General features: G+C 38.4%; 1 protein-coding gene across 1 annotated transcript in view; it reads left to right on the forward strand.

Annotated features, from left to right (window-relative positions):
• The window catches only part of LOC140236608 (uncharacterized), a 197920-nt gene that overhangs the window by 133850 nt on the left and 48579 nt on the right, over positions 1-15491 (forward strand). The window contains 3 exon segments of the mRNA XM_072316531.1: positions 9276-9416; positions 10723-10851; positions 14824-14973. Coding sequence (XP_072172632.1) covers positions 9276-9416; positions 10723-10851; positions 14824-14973 — 420 coding nt within the window.

Raw genomic sequence — 15491 nt, forward strand, 5'->3', positions numbered from 1 at the left:
TTGCGTTTTTTTTTTTTTATATAGAAAACTGTCCAGATATCTTATCGAAAGTGTGCACCAGATCGCAGAATTTCAATTCTGAAAATGAAATATATACATCGCGTGAAAGGGGAATATCCTTCCAACCCCATTTCCATTTAGGTCATTTTCCTTTTTTATTTTTGTTTAGATTGACAGATTTCCAAATGTTTCATCTTACGTGTGAATCAGGTCTGTCACTTCAATTACAAACACACACACACACACACACACACACACACACAAATATCCATCGCGGGTGAGAGGGGATATCTTCTTTTAATCAACCCTTCTTTGGTTTCCCATTAATAACTTTAGTACACTTGACAGCTTTCCGAATATACATCAAAACGTTTCATTTGCACTTTGTATTCTAAGAATGCAAAAGCCGATTCGTATGCAGGGACGTCAATCCTGGAGGACTAGGAAAGGGGGTTGGGGAGGGACATGTCACTCTCTCCCCCAATGATTCCGGAAATGAAGAAAATTTTCTTGCGTTTTGTCCAAATGTCTTTTCCGAAGTGTGCAGCAGATTGCTGAATTTCAATTCTGAAAATACAACATCTCTCTCGCGGTGGAGGGGAAAACCCCCTCCCAACCCTCCCCCGTTCTGTCCTTTTCCTATAGACTTAGTACAGATTTAGATTGACAGATTTCCAAATGTTTCATTAAGTGTGCATCACAGATTTATGCAGGGCTCGACACTAACGGTGGCCCGGTGGCCCGGGGCCACCAAAAACGCACGTCGGGCCACCAAATTTCAGAAATGAAGATTTTGGTGGCCCAATCGGGCCATCAAAAAAGTCGGATGTTTTCCTTTACTTTTGGAAATAAACAGCGGTAACAATAGGCTCCGTAAGATGCTAAAATAAATGTCAGATGTTTGTTTTTAATTTTGCAAATGAATAACGGTAATATTAGACTCCGAGTGATACTAAAATAAATGTCGGATGTTTGCTTATACTTTTGGAAAGGAATAACGGTAAGATGCAGGTCAGATATTTGACTTTGCGTTCGGAAATTGATAAGGATGACATTCGGGTCCGGAAGATGCTAAAATGAATATCGGTTGTTTGCTTTTACATTTGAAAATGATAAACGGTAACATTCGGCTCCGTAAGGTTTAAAAATACTAGTAAATGTTGGATGATTGCTTTAGCAATCAGAAATGAATAACGGTAACTTTCGGTTCTTTAAAATGCTAAAACAAATGTCGGATGTTTACAAATGTCTGCAAATGCTCCCACTTTCCCATTGCAGATGTAAGTTTTGACCACATAAATAGGCATCAACTTTTTTTAATAATCTATAAGTCTATTTGCTAGTCTTAGAACTCAGAATAACGGTAAGATGATTGAATTTTCTATTTATCTTATACACGTATGTTAGACATTGGTATCTTAATCTTTTTATTTTTCTATGTTTAGTAAAACTGATTTAGTTTTTCTTACACTTTTCTTGATTTTTTTTTTTGGGGGGGCCACCAGATTTTACTTTCGGGTCACCAAAAAATAAAAATCAATAATTTTGGTGGCCCATCGGGCCACCAAAAATAAAAGTTAGTGTGGAGCCCTGCTTTATGTATTATTTCAAAACTGAAAAAAAAAAATCCCTTTAATATGGGAAAGGTATCTTGCCAACCTTGGTTCCCTCTATAGACTTAGTAATGACAATGACAATTTCCGACTTTTCCACAAAACTATGCTTCAGATCGCATTATTCTAATTCTAATAAGGCAAAATCTCCGTTGAGAGGGAGGGGGAACCCCCCTCCCCTTAGGCTCCACCTCACTAGACTTTGTACATAGACAGAGATGATGCACATTCGGAATAAGAGCTAAATTCCGTGATTTTCCTGAAAAGCCCTATTTATTTCATTTTTTTTTTGTTGCACCAAAAGTTTGCACCAGCTCGCTGAATTTCAGGTCTGATAATGCAAAATCATCTTCGTGTGATGGGAGGAGAAATGCCCCTTGTACACCCTCGTGTGCTTGCTTTTTCTCTTTGATTGCTTAACAGACAGCGTTCCTGATATTCATTGTAAGAATTGATATGACAGTTATTATACAATAATTTCATTTAAATGATACCATCTTATAGGCAAAACATACTGCTACCTTAAGCAAGTGGGACTGTTTAAAATCCATAAAACATGCAAACAGGCATGAAATTGCACCATTTACAACATGAAATGCAAAAGGTTCTCACCGTGGGAGGGGGTATACCCCTCCCACCCCCACCCCCCCCCTCCCTCGCTCGCTCCGCTCGCTCGGACTCGGTCGCGTTCATGACATTCAGTGTAAGAATTAATACAAGATGTTTATTTGAATGATATCATTTTAGGCAAATTGTTCAATAATAATTTACATCAAAATATATTGCCACCTTAAACAAGTGGGACTGTTTCAAGTTGATGAAAAACATGCATCAAATTGCACTATTTACGACATCAAAATGCTAAAAAGTTCTCACCGTGGGATACCCCTCCCATCCCCCACCCCACCCCTCCGCTTGCTTGGGTTCGGTCGCGGTCATGATGTAGACATGTAAGAATTGATACAAGAAGTTTACTTAAATGATACCATTTTATAGCCAAATTATTTGATAAAAATCACCATCAAAATATATTGCTGTATACCGTAAACAAGTGGGATTATTTCAAGTCCACAAAAGACGCGAAAAAATGCATCATATTGCACCACGTACAACATCAAAATGCAAATAGAAAATAATGTCGCTATGGCGACTGGTATGCCTCCGCCATGATGCATGATTCTCCTTATAGGTCTAGATAGTACATGTGGACAATGTGTGATTACATTTTCACAAAATTGGCTAAATACTAAAATGCCAAGTTTGTCGCAAATAATGTGTTGAATGTTCACCTTCCTTGACCTAGGTTTAATTGGATGAATAGGAGAGCATGTATGATTTGGGATTTAAGGACTTTAACTTGACTTTTACCAATTAATACGTTTATGCATTGAGTAATTTTCAAGGTATGGAGAAAAAGTGCAATTTCTGTATTGAATAGTAAATTGTACCATTTTCATCTGGCATTTGACCCTAAAATTCATAAGATAATCACTGTCAGGTAGAACATGCATAAATATGTAGAAAGTTTAAAGATAACTTGAGCCACTTCCGAGATATGAAGGAAAAACTTAGTTCAGCATTTTCACTTGATCTTTGACCTTTTGACCTTTGAAGCAAATAAAATAAAAAACTTTCCAGAGAATCTCTACTAGGTTATACATGCATACACAAAGTGTTAAAAAAAAATAATCCTGCTGGCATTGCATAAACATGAGGGAAATAGTAAAATTTTGAAGTGTTGCCCTTGACTTTTGACCCCATGAATCCTAAATTGTCTAGATAATCACTGACAGTCAGTTATGTATGTTCATGAAGATACCTCGAACAATTTCCAAGGTACGGAGAAAAAAAGTGAAATTTTAATATTTTATTTGACCTTTTGACCTTTGACCTCATGACCCCAAACTTTCACCAGAGAATCTTAATTGGGTAATACATGAATACACTAAGTTTCAAGAAAATATCTTCAGGCATCGCAGAGATATGGTGGAAATAGTGAAATTTTATGTATTTGACCTTGACCTTTTGACCTTTGACCATGAGCATGTGCACCCAAAAGTTGATAGGCACAACTTCACCCCCTAATACACATACATGCCAAGTTTCATTAGGATACCCTTAAAGGTTTTTTAGTTACGCTTGCCACAAAATTCATTACGGACGGACGGACGGAAGGACGGACGGACGAAAGGACGGACGGACGGACAATCCGAAAACATAATGCCCCCGGCACCACTTTGTGGCGGAGGCATGAAAAGTTCTCACCGTAGGAGGGGGGAACCCCCTCCAACCCTCCCCCTTCCCCTCTCTCGCTCTCGGTCGCGGTCGCGATTCATGATATTCAGTGTAATTTATTTATTTGTTTGATATGATTGTATAGACAAATTGTTTAATGATAATCTAAAGCAAAATATATAGCTACCGTAAACAGGTGGGACTGTTTCAAGTCGACAAAACGCGCAAAACATGCATCAAATTGCACCACGTACAACATCAAAATGCAAAAAATTCTCACTCCCACACCCTCGCCCCCCCCCCCCCCCCTCTACCACAATTTAGTCATTCAATAGTCTATGAATATCGCTTTTTGTACTTGTTTTTTGATAGGAAAAGAAATCCAAAATTTCATAAAAAGTGTGCACCAGATGGCTGAATCTTAGGTATCAAAATGCAAAATCTTCTTCGTGTGGGAGAGGGGATACCCATCTCCCCCCGCTCTGTCGCTCCGCTACCTCACGCAGATAATCCAATAAGTCTCTCCCCCACCCACCATCATTAAAACGGAACGATATAATCCTGGGGATGATTGCTTTGATGACTTAAATCAAGAAAACTGAAAAATACAATAGCTATTTAGGAAAATATCTACTACAATATTACATACAAAGAAATGGAGATCCATATTATTACCATTTTATTGATTTTGTTTCGGCATTATTCAGGGCGACGCTACGTTTTTGGAGGGGGTGGGGTAAAAATCGCCTGTTGGTCAACAAGAAAGAAATCAAAAGACAAGAAAAAAGCAACAACAACAGAAAAGTCTTAATCCCTTTAAGGTCTGATTTTCTGCCGAAAGTCGGCTGACAAGCAAAAAAAAAAAAAAAAAAAAAAAAAAAAAAAACTACAAACAAACAGAAACAAGAACAAAAAGTCTTCAGATTTCTTTTGCTACTTCCCTCCCACTTTATACTTAATGCAAAAGAGTGGGGGATGCAAACATTCAATCCCTGTAAAGTGTGTTCTCCCCCTTCACCCCCAAGGCTGTGCCGGTCCGGTTATGGGCTTGTAATCGTGGTGATGGTAACTATCGCCGATTATCCCCCTACTCCTCAGTACGGATTTACGCCGTTGATGATAAGGGGTAACATTATTCCCCCTGTCTTCTGAGAGATGCAAATGAAGCTTTTGATATTATCATTACTATGCGAAAAAATAGAAATAATTATGTCGAATTTTCTTTATATTTTCTTTATAGCGTTTTACACAATGTCATGTGGCACTACAAGCTTAAGTAGTCTTCTCATCCAGCAGCGACTGAGCAGAAACTATAGAAATTCATAACTTTTGAACAGATTGTCAGACTTTCTCCAAGTGCTTCTACACTGATGTGGTCTAGTGATGCATTCACTCAATTCGCATGACTATGAAGATGGACTTGTCCTATAAAAATATGTGCAACCTTAACTAATTTAAACAAATTATTATACTTCGTGATGTTGTGATTAACGAGATGTGGTTTACTGGGGGTTACGAAAAACAGTTCCCACTTTTCATCCTTGATAGTCAAAAAACTGTACACTGTTATCGGTTTGAATAATAACTGGTTAGTGTAAAATTTAGTTGGAGGTGATTTGAATATGAGAGCATGAATATTAGTTTCGTTAAAAACATAATCAATTTGTAACTTAAGTTAGAGATTTTGGTCAAATTTGAACCCTCTGTACAAAAATTGATCTTTACACAAGAAACAATGATGTGTATGGGAGTGTGTGCTTACAATGACCCCAAACAATAGACATGGATACCACGAATATGCCACGAACATAGGCGCCGGAAGTGGGGGGGGGGGGGGGGGGCAGGGGGGCGGCCGCCCCCCCCCCCCCCCAATCCAAAAAGTGGGGGGGGGGGCAAAACGCATTTTTGCCCCCCCAAAAAAGCCCCCCCCCAAAAAAAAAAAAATAATAATAATAATAAAGATAAATGAATAAACAATGAAAATAAAATAAATATGTATATATATATGAATAAACGGGAAAAAATATGGCTACAAACGGCAGCTTTTGGACTGTAAAATGTCAAAATTTTCAAGCTCGCTCGCTTCGCTCGCTCGCATCCAGCAGTTGAGCCCGGTGCGCCTCCCCCTTAATTTCTAAAGCGAAAAACATAGCTACGACGGCAGTTGTTGGATTCTAGAATTAAAAAATTTCAAGTTCGCTCGCATTGAATCGTTATGCCATTCTCCTAATGTTGCTGACAGTAATTGCCAGTAGTTGCGCCCGATGCCCCCACCCCTTAATTTCCAAAGCGAAAGGTAAATATAGCTACAAACGGGAGTTTTTGGACTGTAAAATGTCAAAATTCTCAAGCTCGCTCGCTTTGCTCGCTCGCATTGAATCGTTATGCCATTCTCCTAATGTTGCTGCCAGTAATTGCCAGCAGTTGCGCCCGATGCGCCGCCCCATTAATTTCCAAAGTGAAAGATATACTGTAGCTACAAACCCCTTTTTGGGACTGTAGAATGTCAAAATTTTCAAGCTTGCTCGCTTCGCTCGCTCGCATTGAATTGATATGCCATTCACCTTATGTTGCTGACAGTATATAATTTGTCGATCGTTTCACACCGTCATTCCATAATCCATGTTAGGAAAACTTACAATGTTCCTCAATGACTGCGTTGTTGAATGTATCACATTCCGTAATGTATTGTAGTCCCATTATTGCTCACGCACACACGCACAAGCATACAGACCGTCAAAATTACTTTATGGTTCCCCCATGTTTCGACCCACCGTACGCCACTTTACATATATATATATATATATATATATATATATATATATATATATATATATATACATATATATATATATATAGATGTGTGTGCGTGTTCGTGTGCGTGCATGTGTGTGTGTATGTGTATATTGTGTAACATATGCATGGTCTAATCTTGAGCCCCCCCCCCCCAATGTTTGCCCCCCCCCCCCCCAATCCAAAACTGCTTCCGGCGCGCCTGGCCACGAATACCACCTTTTGATAGCTCTGCTTGCTAGGCTTCTGGACTCTTGCTCCAAGGCACATGAATGCTTTATCAATAATGCATGATCAACTGCCCTGGGCGCTGTTAGTCTGAATTCATGGTAAAGGGTAAATTGCATGCACATAAAAAGCACTTGTTTTCATGTGCTTGCATACACATACATTTAAGGATGATTAAAGACTAGCTGTAAGAGCGAAATTTCTCATGAATATGTAATAGAGCATTCAAACCCTGGCCATTGTTCAGAAACATTGTCTAGGTGTTAACCACCAACTCTTGTACACACCATTCGACCCCAGTGCAAAATTAAAGTTTTTAAAGAGTTGACAATAGAGCAAAATCTGGAACGAAAGCCTAAGATAAACCTTGAATTTAATGAACCTGATTTATGCTTTCATTTTTAAATTACCTCCAACAAAAGTGTACACTGTTCAGCTATTCCCCGTTTCAATAACAGTGTTATCTGATAAATATAGTTTTTTGAACTATTTAGGATCAAAAGTGGGAATTTTTTTTGTTGTAACACCTAGTCCATAAACAATGTATCAATGTTGTTCGTGTTCAGAAAGGTGTTCAAATGCAAGCCATTACGATATTCGTAACGACAATTTTCGCCTTGCAGACCCGAAGATTTAGAGAATTCCAGGTCAGTTTATAGTTATTATGGAAAGAAAAATGATGAATATTTGATCAAAATCGAAGTTCCTATCCTTTTTCAAGAGTTCAGGAGTTTTGTTTATGTTTATTATTTCAAGTATGACATACATTGTATCATGAGGCAAATCTCTCGTTTGAAGAAGCTACTCCCCTGTAGACAATGCCAGTGTATATCTTGGCAATCCAGGACTTAAAAACCAAAGATATAAAACACCTGTTTCTTGACCCTGGCCTATTCTAAGCATCAGTCACCGCCACAGGGGAGGGGGGGGGGGGGGGCACCCGCGAGAGGAGGAGATTGTTTTGGTTTTGGCATGGGCTATGTAGTTCCATGGTGCGTGTGTGTGTCGACAAACTTCTACAATGCTCTCCTTCTTATTCCTGTATTTTCGTTATTTATGGGTCAATTTTTTTCGTTCGAAATTCAAAACGGATGACTATAGAATTTCTCAATAGAATATAGAATCTAAAACTTTAGAAAGAATAGAGAAAATTGAGTGCACTTTGAATGGTCTGCCACAGGCAGATATCCTTATCATGCTCTTACGTAATATGACAGCTGTTGCAGTCATTAAACCCTGGCTTGGCCTCCAGGTTTGCCACGCCTGAGTAGAAAGTTATTTTGCAGCGGGCAAATACATCTACTCCCACTTCTCAAACGAGGAATCGTTAGGGGGGTATAGCACCCCATCAGCTTCGTTTGGCGATGGGGTCTCGCCTCAAACGGGGGTTTGACGGCATGCATTACCCAAGTGGCAATGAGATATTATAATTGACGCCGTTTTGACTCTGAAATCAATAAATACTGAAAAGTAAACATGCCTTTTGTTACGTGAGTGAACTCATGTTTACTGCACTTGTAAACTCTTTATCCAGGAGTTGCTGGTTGGGCCGATGAACAATGGTTTGGAGTTCAGCGCTTTAACTGATACCCTGATTAATTCTAATGATCTCGACAAACATAGAGATACTCTTGGTTATACTGGATTTTCTTTTTTTCAAACTATAACTGAAGAGAAAATTCTGAGATTTTCAAAATAAAATATCAACATTAAGGACTAATAGGTGTACCACGGTTCACTGACTCAATGTTCATCTAAGGAGCAGGCTGGAGAATTCACCAAAACCTAAACTAACCCCTTATGAAATCAAACAAGTAAAGACTGTTTCCCAAGGTTCGTTACCAAAATCTTTTGCCGAAGTCTAATCCAATGTCAGGCAGAAGACGATTCTCTCATCATAAAATTGTTAATTAGAACCAAAAGAAAAAAAATCTTGATTATTCTTTTTTTTAGCATTGCATTACTATTCAAGTCTCCTTCTTTATTTACATAATTATTGACAATAACTGACAGTAGCTGTATGGTTACTCATGACACATGAACTGTAATTATGTCACAGATAATGTGTAATCAAAATTGTTGAAATTTAGAAACTAGCTATAATGGGTATCATATTTGTATATGATTATTATGTTTGATTATCAAATCAGAATCATAATCGTATCGGAATCAGAATTATATTGATAAAAAATTGTAAATGATTCCATACGGAAAATAAATCAAATCAAATCAAATCAAATTATCTAAAAGAACCCAAATACAATGCATTTTTTTGAGGGGCATGAGAGGCAGATTATCGGAATAAAAATTGACATAATTTAAGTACTGTTTTACAGGCAGCTCTCTGCATTACCTTATGCAAAGAAGTGTAATTCATTGTTTACTTACTATTACCCATGATTGCAGGTTGTGGCAACAATAACTTTGGGAAGAGTTGCTCTTTGGTCTGCTCATCTAGCGGAAACTGCCAACATCGCCTCTTGTCCGTCTCTGACCCTGTGGGTATGTCATGCCAAGCCGGATTCGGAGGAAACAGATGCGAAACAGGTTTTGCTTTTTAATGTACCCTTTACAATTGCCTAACAAATTGGTTATTTGTATACTGACACATTTGGGGACTGTATTTGAGTCTTTGAAAACAGCAGTAGTTGTCAGTGATGGGTAGATGATGTTACTATCATTGCTTACGAGAAATATTACCAAGATAGTTCCCTTCAGTGGAACGCCGGTAAGGTTTATGAGGAGTATCGTCAATTTCATTTTACGTGTATAGGTACATTGTATATGTTAGTTTGCTATAGCTCCGCTTTTGACACTAGTAATTTGAAATACCAAGATACAATCATCGCAAAAGAGAACACGTGAGGCCTATAAGAGAGAAATACGGGCACCTCTCTGTCTCTCTGAGTAATTCTACCATAGAATATACTATGATTACGTGATGTTTCCAGTAGTCATCTCTTATATTTTGCTTGGAAAGCGTTTGCAAAAGTATCTTTAAAGATCATAATCGGAGAACATAGTGTAGTAAAACGGGCAAACATCAGGTTGATTCTGCTTCAAGCCTCTTATGAAATATTTCATTTTTCGTTCATGACAATGTATCTAAAAGAACAAACAAACAAACTTTTTATATTTTTTTGGGCTAGATATGTTGTGTTCATCACGATTACCCACACTTATCACACACATTTCATATTTGTAGAGGTGCAGTTAGATGCTTAAACTCAGTGAGAGAATGATCGAGGCATGACTGCTTCTTCTTGGAGTCAGAATGCAAGTGTCTTTCTTTATTCAATGTTCTCAAATTTATTCCCAACGCATTTACAGTGTACAGCATGTGTTAACAGTCTTTTTTCGGTGACTTTTCGGCGGCCTGTTTACATTTTGTACACATTGCTTACATATGAGATGTGGTGAAGACAGCATGGCAAAGGGAGCGGAAAGGAAGTGGGAACAGATTGTCGCTTATCAGCATTTTGGAATATTAGTTGATCTTGACAGCGAGAAAGAAACCAGAGAATGGATAAGGAGCTTGGCTGATGGAAGGGTGGCTGTTAGATAGATGTAATGTATGAGAAGGGTGACTACAAAATCAACGAAACATGTTGTTTGCGGTCACAGCAAAGTAGACACAATACTAAACTTGCACAGACAATAACACAAACACACACACACACACACAATCAGCATGTTTGAATAGAATGATTAGATTCGGTGCATCGGCTACTCAAATAATCGTGCGTTACGAGTTTCATTTGATATCATATATCATTTCATTTCATTTCATTAATATATAGCGATTGCATTTAAAGCAGTCACGATGGCAATCGCGTTGCTATTCTTTCTTCAGTTTGCTACGGAGGAACTTTTGGAGCCAACTGTGAGCTGAACTGTAACTGTGCGTCCGGTGTGACGTGTAACTCGGCCACTGGATGCCAAGGAGCCTGTGCCGCTGGGTATTCGGGAGATCTGTGTCAGGGTAAGAAAGAAAAATGAGGATGTTCCGTATATTTTTACCCCACTTGTGCTAAAATCTGAAGTGAGCTTTTGCCATCATTCATCGTCCGTCTTGCGTAGTGCGTATATATTATACACTCAGCAAAAAAAGTAAGTTCCCCCATAGCATTTGTGGATATATCTCAAAAAGTATTCAACCGATTTTCATAATTCAAACGGAAATGGATAAAGAAGTTTATTACTCATAACATGAGTGGCAAATCATTGCCACCAGATATTATTATTGGTGTGAAAAAATGAATTTTATGTCAAAATGCATGGAAACAAAAGTTGCACTTTAGTGATTTGCAATGACTTTTACACAAATAATCAAACAATCACTCATGATTCTGAACATTTAAGCATGGGTTATTGCATTTTTCTCTATCTCTTTCTTTTCATGAGCATATAGTGAAGTGTTTGATAATTGATATGTCCACCACCCGCAATGACCAGCCGCCATCTCCTCCTCATACTGTTAACTAAAGTTTGTACTTGGCGCTGCTCAATGTTGGCCCATGTTCTCTGCAAGATGCGCTGAAATTCTTGCAGTGAAGTGTCATCTTTCAACTTCTTGCTCGCTTTCCACTTAATGATATCCCAAAGATTCTCTACTGGATTACAGTCAGGGGATCTTGCAGACCACTCCATACGTTCGATGCCATTTCCCTCAGCAAACTGATCTACAACTTGAGGGCATGATGCGAAATGCCCACAGGCACATTAATGTGATCAACCTAAATTGGAATTACAAATCACGTGGCTTCTACCAATATTTTCATATTGAGAAGGTCTATTGTTCAAAAAGTATGCATAACATCTGTTTAATAGGGAAGCACATTGTACCTGAAGAAATTCCTGAGAATTACACAATTTAAAAATCCTTTCATTCATATGTAAGTTATCATTTGATAACTTACATAGAAAATGTATACAATATGCTTCCTATGGCCTAAAGTGCAACTTTTTTCCCCATGCATTTTGACATAAAATGCGATTTTTTACACCAATAATGATATCTGGTGGCAATGATATGCCATTCATGTTATGAGTAATGAAATTCCCTATCCATTCCCGTTCGAATTATGAACATCCGTAAAATACTTTTTGAGATATATCCAAAAATGTTAGGGGGAACTTACTTTTTTTGCTGAGTGTATATTATATATATATATATATATATATATATATATATATATTGTAACGAAATTCGGTGGAACCGATTCGATTTAACCGTTTCGATTATAATGTGTTATGATCGATTGTGCCTATAGCATAGGAAGAGGGCACTATTGGAACGTTTGGCAAATGCTGTAATGTGGTAGTGCATTATTATGAGTTTTAACATTTATTATTAGATATGTGGTTACTTGTTTGTCATGGGCAAGTTTGGATTATCTTAATATCAACTCCGGTTTAATAGACCGATGATACATGCCGAATTATAGTAACCATGTACAAGAGATACTGTTTAAAACGTATAATCATTGTACGAATTTTTTTTACCACGCCAACATTGTAAATAATTTGAACGACTACTGCGGGTAATTGCCATGGTGATCACGGCCGTCCGGGATTGCCTAAAGTGGCCGTTGTGTGACATAGTCCGCAACAAGTTGCCCGTGTATGATAATTTCCAATGTGTTGTTAATGTTCACTTCTAAATGTATTAAACTGTACATGTGTTCCTGAATCGGTGACTGCACTGTGTCTTCTTGAGGGTTCTACCACAATACAATAGGTTGGAGAGTGGTGGTACATGTTCCTGAGTTGGAGCGCAGTTCCTGAGACGACCAACTAGCAAGTCATTGGATTTCGGGTATAATGGTAATGTGACTTGTCGCATAGTTCGTGCCCAATCCAAGTTCCAGTCGTCGCCGTTGGATTTCGGGAATAGTGGTAATGTGACTTGTCGCATAGTCCGTGCCCAATCCAAGTTCCAGTCGTCGCCATTGGATTTCGGGAATAGTGGTGATGTGACTTGTCGCATATGCCCTGTGCCCAATCCAAGTTCCTGTCGTCGCCTGAGGAAGTTGGTAACGGTGCGATATAGCACTTTTACCCCGTACCATCAACGATACCTGTGCCACCATATGGTTGTGAAAGGTGTTCCACGTTAGCGTGACTGAGTTGGTAACATGAGTTGGTAGCATAACTTGCTAGCAAGAGTTGGTAGTAAAAGTTGGAAACAAAATAAGTGTACCAATTTAACATTCTCTACAAGTGACGATTGGGAGTAACATACTTTAAGAGATGCTTAACTTGGTATGTGTGCCGCTTGTGTTGGTGAGCTGCTTCTGACACAACATAATACATGGTAGCATAAAGACTAGTAGTTTTAATAATTTAAAGGGATCGTTGTAAACTGCAACAAAATGAACCCCGCCTACTCGGCCATCCTGACACGGCTCGCGGAGACATTTGTACAAACAGTCAAATACACTCTCTTAATTCACGGCGAGAAGGCGAGTTCGTCACAATATATATGTATATATATATACATATATATATGGTACAATATGATATTGTAAGTCCTATAAGTAGGATGGAAGGCGTTGCTTTATTAGTGACTTAGCTGGACTTAGCTGGACTTTTTGTTTGTTTTGAGGTGCAGGGTCACATAATTATGATTTAATAGGATATAGCTGTAGTTATAAGTTTGTTCATGGCGGGGGGGGGGTGGGGGGCAAGTTTCATTTTGTTTTATTTCTTCTTGAAGAAGAAGAAGATGAAGAAGACACATTTTTTTTTCCCTATTTGTCACCAAACTTGGCAGGCATTATCACAAGGGTGACAAAATGTTGGTGATATTGGGCCGAATGCATAAAACAAGCAATTATTGCTTGTAAGCAATTGCTTCAAGCAAAAGCACAAGCTCGTCTAGCAAAAGTTCTAGCTCAAGTAATTGCTTAAATCCATATGCATAACTTTTTGCTTGTGCTTATACCCTTTGCTTGTACCGCACAAAAGGGACGTCACGTCTGTGCGAACACAAGAACAAAGGAGATTGTGGCAGCTTGTATTTGAAAGGGCATGTGTGTTCGGAAACATTTCCTGACATAGCAAAATAGCTATGAAATGACTCTCATAAATGCAAACACAGGCGCACAGACACATCTATACAATTATATATACACACACGTACTGACTGATTTCCATCGTTACTTATAGTAGCCCGGATGTGCCAGATCGCACGTGGAGAGAGGTCTCCTTGCTCTCCACCGAAGTCAGACATCCTACCTGTTTTTCGTCACATTTTTCAACAACTGGACATTCCAGTTGTTGAAACGAAAAAGTTTATTACACTACATATGAGTAATTTCTTGTAGATTTATGCCACTCCTGCACAAGAGTGTGGTATTTCCTTTATGAATATGAAAATGATACTTAAAAGGGAACTTTCCAGTTAAGCAAAAGCTCAATCTAATTTTACAGAGCTTGGAAAATCGTAAGCAATTGTTAGCAAGAACAAGCAAAGGGTATATTTTATGCATACGTTTTTAAGCAAATGCTTGGTCTCTGACCAATTGCTTGCTGGCAGCGAGCAATTTCTTGTGCTTGCTAGCAAGAGCTACTGCTCGCAAGCAATTGCTTGTTTTTATGCATACGGATTCAGGTAAAAGGCTAGCACTAGCAATTGCTAGCGTTTATGCATCCGGCCCATTGGCACCATGCCACAAGAACCCCCAGATTAGACAACAGAAATTAAGTGCACACTGAAAATATAATGTTCTACATTCTAATATTTTTCTGCTGCTGCAATAACGTATACAAATGGACACCCTTGCATGGGTCTCTTGCTTGTAATGAGTTGCTTGTGATTTAACTTCTTGTTCGCTTGCTAAAGAATGTAACAATTACTGTAAAAGAATATAAATGAAATGTGTTTTTCGTTTTTATTTGAAATTTTTAAACAGTTTTCAATTGTATTTCCCCTGTCAACTAATTGCAAAAGCCTCTGGAGCGTGCAACGAAGGTTATTTCGGAACCCTATGTAATTATCCCTGCCACTGCAAGACTAGCAGCACTTGTGATCAGATTAGCGGCCAGTGTCCTAATGATGACTCCTGCGCGGATGGCTGGGCTGGGTCGGATTGTCAGCAAGGTATAGTTATACAACAAAAGTTCCCCTATTATACATAATACTTAAAAAAAGAAGAAAAAAACTAAGCAGCATTTCTGTTACTGTCACTAGAATAGTTCAGAGCATACTGGAATTATATAAAGGTAGAAGTTAAGGATGTGACAGGCTTTAGTGTTTCTTGGTAGCCGGTAAACTAGAATTTGGTGTCGGGCATCTTTGTTTTAATGTGTAAAGTCAATATATGGAAGCATAATCATGACCCCACTCATAGTTCTTTAGAGTCAGCTAATTTGATAGTGATAGAATGAACGGTTGGTATTGAATTTAACAACATTAAGACTTCACCATCGCAAAGGTTTAATGCAATACAATGAGCCGCCAGAATATTTTTAATTCGTAACATGCTTTTTTTTTTAAAATCTAACACTGATTTTGGTCTCATCGTCACGTGCAAATCAAATGACTTAGCGCTTTCGTCTTCTTGCAGTAATTTAATACACCGCCACTGGTACGTACATATAGAAAAATAAGATCATAAG

The sequence above is a fragment of the Diadema setosum genome, chromosome 13, assembly GCF_964275005.1.
Source record: "Diadema setosum chromosome 13, eeDiaSeto1, whole genome shotgun sequence".
Lineage (NCBI taxonomy): Eukaryota > Metazoa > Echinodermata > Echinoidea > Diadematoida > Diadematidae > Diadema > Diadema setosum.